Below are 4656 nucleotides of genomic sequence, written 5' to 3'. Positions count from 1 at the left end.
ACATTATTCCCCTCTACCTGACGTTCGTGTGGTCATAAGCAGAGTAGCATATCCAGTTTGGGGCTCCCCAAATACAACAGAGAGGTTGACCGACTGAAGTGAGGCCAATGGAGGATGACCAAGATAGTTCAGGAGCCGGAGCACTTGACTCATGTGGAAACTAGATTGGCTGGGTTTGTTTAGCCCCAGGAAAAAACATGGCTCAGCAGAGACCTGATTGCTCTTTTCCACTATGCAATGGGGCCATAGAGAAAAGAGATCCAGACTCTTAGAGGAGTGCATTTAATGGACAAGAGGGAGCAGCACCAGGTTACAGCAAAGGAAATTTTGTTCATGTAAAATGAAAAAAAATCCACCATGAGAATGGTTAAGCACTGGAACAGAGGACCCAGAGTAGTTTTATGCAATCTCTGTTCTTGGAGATTTTCAGAGTTTGAACAGACAAGGCCCTGAGCAGCCTCATCTAACAGGGACAACAGAATGCTGTGAGCAGGGTAGGGGAGTGGCTGACCTCCAGAAGTCTCTTGCAAACTAAATGAATCTATGAAAATACACAATTTTTCATTTGAAAATATCTCAAATTTAATAGGTAGTTACCAAAGGCAGAGAACAAAGGTAACAGTGTAATATTCTATTGAATTTCAGACTGTTTATTAGTACCACTTCATTATAGCAGGAGAGGAACTCTTCACGTGCTGAGTTACTTTGGCAGCAGTAGGCAGCAGTACAATTGGGTAATATTCAGCATTCCCTTTACATATTCAGATATACTGTAACAAAATATGCTCAAGCTACAAACATTAAATAACTTGTTAAAAACTGAGCAGAGCAGGACTGTTTACATCTTTTGTGCTTCAGTTATAATTCCTGACTTTTTTAGATATGTATGAAAAGTACTGACATTAAAAAATTGAGGTTAGTGTAGCTCTAGGACAATGAGTTGAATGACAGTTTGTTGAAATGATGTAAGTGCATGAGACCTTCTTCCACTCACTGCTGCAGCATTTCCCCCTCCCAGAGTTTTGCTGGTATACATGAAGTACTCCAGGTTTACAAAACACAGAAGAAAAATGCGGAATCCTTTGTCCTTCAGTAGGCTGTCTCTTCAAAGTTTAAGATATTGAATTCCGGTCCAAAGTCTTTTGAAGTGCATAAAAGCAATCATATTCATTTCAAATGTCTCTTATCCTTTATCAGAAGACAAGAGCCAAAGTCTGGTTTCCACTCCGACCAGATCAATGGCAGCTTCCACTCTTCCATGGTTTGTCTGAACACAAGTGAGTTCCCTATTTGATTAATGAATAGCCTTATTTTTACTTTTTAAGCTTTAGGCAATTATGGTAGTATTGGGATACTATTGACCTGTTCAGAGAGGTACATCTGGTGATAAGGGACAAGATATGATCAATGTGTTCTGGCAGCTAAACTGAAGCACAAATTAGAAACTGCAGGCAAACCCTAAGAAGACTATTTGGATGTGTCATGTATGTCTGCCCCATTCACTTTTCCCTAGGCATTTTTGCTTCCAGATAGTTCTGATACAGGGTATCATACTATGGGCATTCCTGAGTTTCTGCTTTTTATAAACTATACAAAAGCTGAGAAAAATCTCTTGTCAGCTAAGGTGGCTGCCAAAAAAGCTGAGTTATTACTTAGAACCATTGTCAAACTACTGGTTGGTGAAATTTTTACTCTAAGCTAGTTTTATATACATTTGCCTATCAATAGGTAAAATAACATTTACACACAGAGAGAACCAGTGAGTTCAGCAATGACAAACACTGTGAAGCATTAAAAGCCACAGAAATCCTTGTGTGTCCATTGCTATAATAAGTGTTTTAAGGTAGGCAAGAAAGCAATGCACACCACCATTCATGTTAAGACCCGATGTTTAACTCCCAAAGGAAAAAGCAAACTTTTTTTTTTTTTAAAGAAAAATGTAAATAAGAGAAAATCCATCTCACAGTGCAAAAAAAGCATAAAGGTAAGATTTACAGACCAATGAAGTCACTTCTCCATCCCACCACAAATACATTTTAAAGTTATTTCCCATGTTTGCAATGAGTAAATTTATGTCGCTTTCTCAAGGAAGTGACTTTAAGAATTAGAGATCATCCATGGCTTTTCAAATCTTAAAGTTTATCCAGGATAAGTGCCAATAGTTAGGTATCCCTTCAGTAGATGGATGCATCTTCATAGTGAAATTTGCCTTGAGAACAGATCCTGGGGCTGGAAACTTGACTGTTGCCACAAGGTAAGCACTGGCTGCATAGACGTATCAAATGTCTCTTGAATTTGACTCCAACAAATACATAAAGCACAGGGTTAAGGCAGCAATGGGAGAAAGCAATTTTACGGCTGATGTGAAAGGCAAGGGTGGTGTCTTTTTCATACTGACAGGTAGACGGTGGAAAAGTAATCAGAAAACTGAGGATGTTGTAAGGTGCCCAGCTCAGGAAGAAAGCCATCACGATAATGAGGATGAGTTTCACAGTTCTGTGCTTTCTGCGAGATCTTGTTCCTAGCAGAATTATCAGTATCCTGAAGTAACAGAATATAATAACCCCAAAGGAAAACAGGAAGAGTACATTTCTCTGATAAACATCCACCTTTTTCCATTTCCAATCATTGTAATCACAGGTCTTGGACCCATCCACGTCTTCTTGAACTGTGGTGTGAATCACCTCGGGAACCACAATTAAAATGCTACAAGTCCAAACAACCAAGCTCACCAGAGAACCACAGCATTGTGTCGGGGATCTCAAAGTGGAAAGAGGGTTCACGACGGACAAGTACCGTAGAATAGTCATGAGAGTCAAAAAGAAAACACCACTGTAGTAGCCAATGGAGAAAATGGCATTCATTGCTTTGCAAAGAAACTCACCAAAAATCCACCCGAAGGACTGGTCCACTACCCAGAAAGGCAGCATGCAGGAGAATATCAAGTCAGAGACACAGAGATTCATGATGAAGATGTTTGTTAAAGACACAAGGTTTTCATATTTGAATAGGATCCATAACACCAGGGTATTTCCCAGCAGGCTAAGAAAAAATGCCAGAGTGTAGATAACAGTAGTGAAATGGGTATAAAACACAAAATAGTTACCCATTTCACAGACATTGCTTTCATTAATGGAATACTCATATGAGTAATTGTTATCTGAATCTTCTGGATACTGTTCTTCATCCATTTGGCTGTGCAAACCTCACACTGTTCTCTAGCAGGTACTTCAAAGAATCACAGGAGTGAAGGTAATGTATTTGTGAAAAGCAACACAATAACATAAGAGTCCCACTCTGGATGCTTCTGTTTTAAAGAAGAAAAGAAGCAGTGAAACTATCTTATTTGTCCTAGTTTGGGGAAAGAAAGGAATCATTTCCTCTTACAAATACAGCATGAACAGGTAGATACTAAAGATTTTCCCTCAAAGCATCATCAAGATCTTAAATAATTAAGAAGTCAGAAACTAAGATGTTTCTAAACCAATATGGTCAGTGACAACTGCTAATTGTTAAACCTTTATTATGTGAATGTTGATGGCATAGTTTTTTAATATAAGTATCTCAGGTGCCAAGACTTTCAAATCTGCTACTGTTTTTTAGGTTGTCTGAAGTGGTATAAAATTTCGAAACACTTGACCATGTATGTGATTCTTTGGTACTGAGGTTCAACACTGGAGAAACAGAAAGCCACGGAGTTCCAGTATCAACAAGGGCAAGAACTAAGAACAGGAAAAGCTTCCTTCAGATTTTTGTCTAGGGATTGGTTGGTATCTAAAAACCTGCACACTCTGGTGGAAGCACCCCTGAACTGGGCACTCAGAGCATCGCTGTGGCCTGTTGGTTCTCAGAGGTGTCATAAGAACAGAGCTCACACCACAGGCATTTCTAAGGGCTTTACCTCTCCGCCTGTTTGCAGGTAGGAATGTAACCCCAGCGTGATGTCTGAAATGGGACAACAGCATCAAAGGTTACTGGGACTCGGAAGATGTTATACAACCAGGTGAACATACAAGGGTAGCATGGTCACAGTGGCCTTGTTTCTTTACACAGTTGGGCTGAAAATAGGTATAAAAAATAAATATTGGTGCCAACCAATGGTTCAAAGTCTAAATTAACATTATCCCAGATGAAGGCTTACCTGCAGCACTGTGTTTCAATCCTGATTTGACTGAAGCCAGTGACAGACCTGCCACTGACAAGAAAGAAACTCGGGCCAAAATTCTGTTGGTAACATTTTCATTTTGGGGTTAGCGAAAGCATTATCCGCCTGCTACAGCCAGGAAAAGATTCTCGTCGGAGTACCTGCCGTTGGAGGACAGAAAGGTTTTGTCTACGCCAGGAAAGAGAAGCAGGGAGCGCTGCTGACTCCTGGCAGTTGATGCCGTCCATGCCCGCAGGTGGCTCTGGTCAGCCAGAGCTTGGCACAGGCAGCACCAGGGACCACTGGGATGTGGCCACCCAGATTTGGAGGCGAGGGACGTGGGGTGTTTAGTACCAGGTAGCCCCTGAGACAGCGAGTGGTTATCACCAGAGCCACCGACCAAGCTGGGACCTGAACCTGCGGCCTCAGGCTGTGCCGTGCCGCCATCTTCAGGCAGGCTGGGCAAACACCGCCCGAGGCTGTCATCAGGTTGATCCCTCTCTTCAGCAATA

The 4656-nt window shown here is 41.3% G+C and overlaps 1 protein-coding gene across 1 annotated transcript; it reads right to left on the bottom strand.

Moving 5' to 3' along the window:
• Positions 1 to 557: 557 nt before the first annotated feature.
• XCR1 (X-C motif chemokine receptor 1) lies at positions 558 to 3469 on the bottom strand. The gene has a single exon (XM_040548465.1). It carries the CDS (start codon positions 3189 to 3191, stop codon positions 2175 to 2177), a length of 1017 nt encoding a protein of 338 aa, XP_040404399.1. The 5' UTR covers positions 3192 to 3469; the 3' UTR covers positions 558 to 2174.
• Positions 3470 to 4656: the final 1187 nt, after the last annotated feature.

This window comes from Cygnus olor, chromosome 2, assembly GCF_009769625.2.
Source record: "Cygnus olor isolate bCygOlo1 chromosome 2, bCygOlo1.pri.v2, whole genome shotgun sequence".
NCBI classification, from domain to species: domain Eukaryota; kingdom Metazoa; phylum Chordata; class Aves; order Anseriformes; family Anatidae; genus Cygnus; species Cygnus olor.
Note: the sequence above shows the minus strand (reverse complement) of the source record. Positions and strands in the feature narration are given on the sequence as shown.

Coding starts and splice junctions, on each gene's coding strand:
- XCR1 (XM_040548465.1), bottom strand. CDS start 3,191: ATGGATGAAGAACAGTATCCAGAAGATTCAGATAACAATTACTCATAT.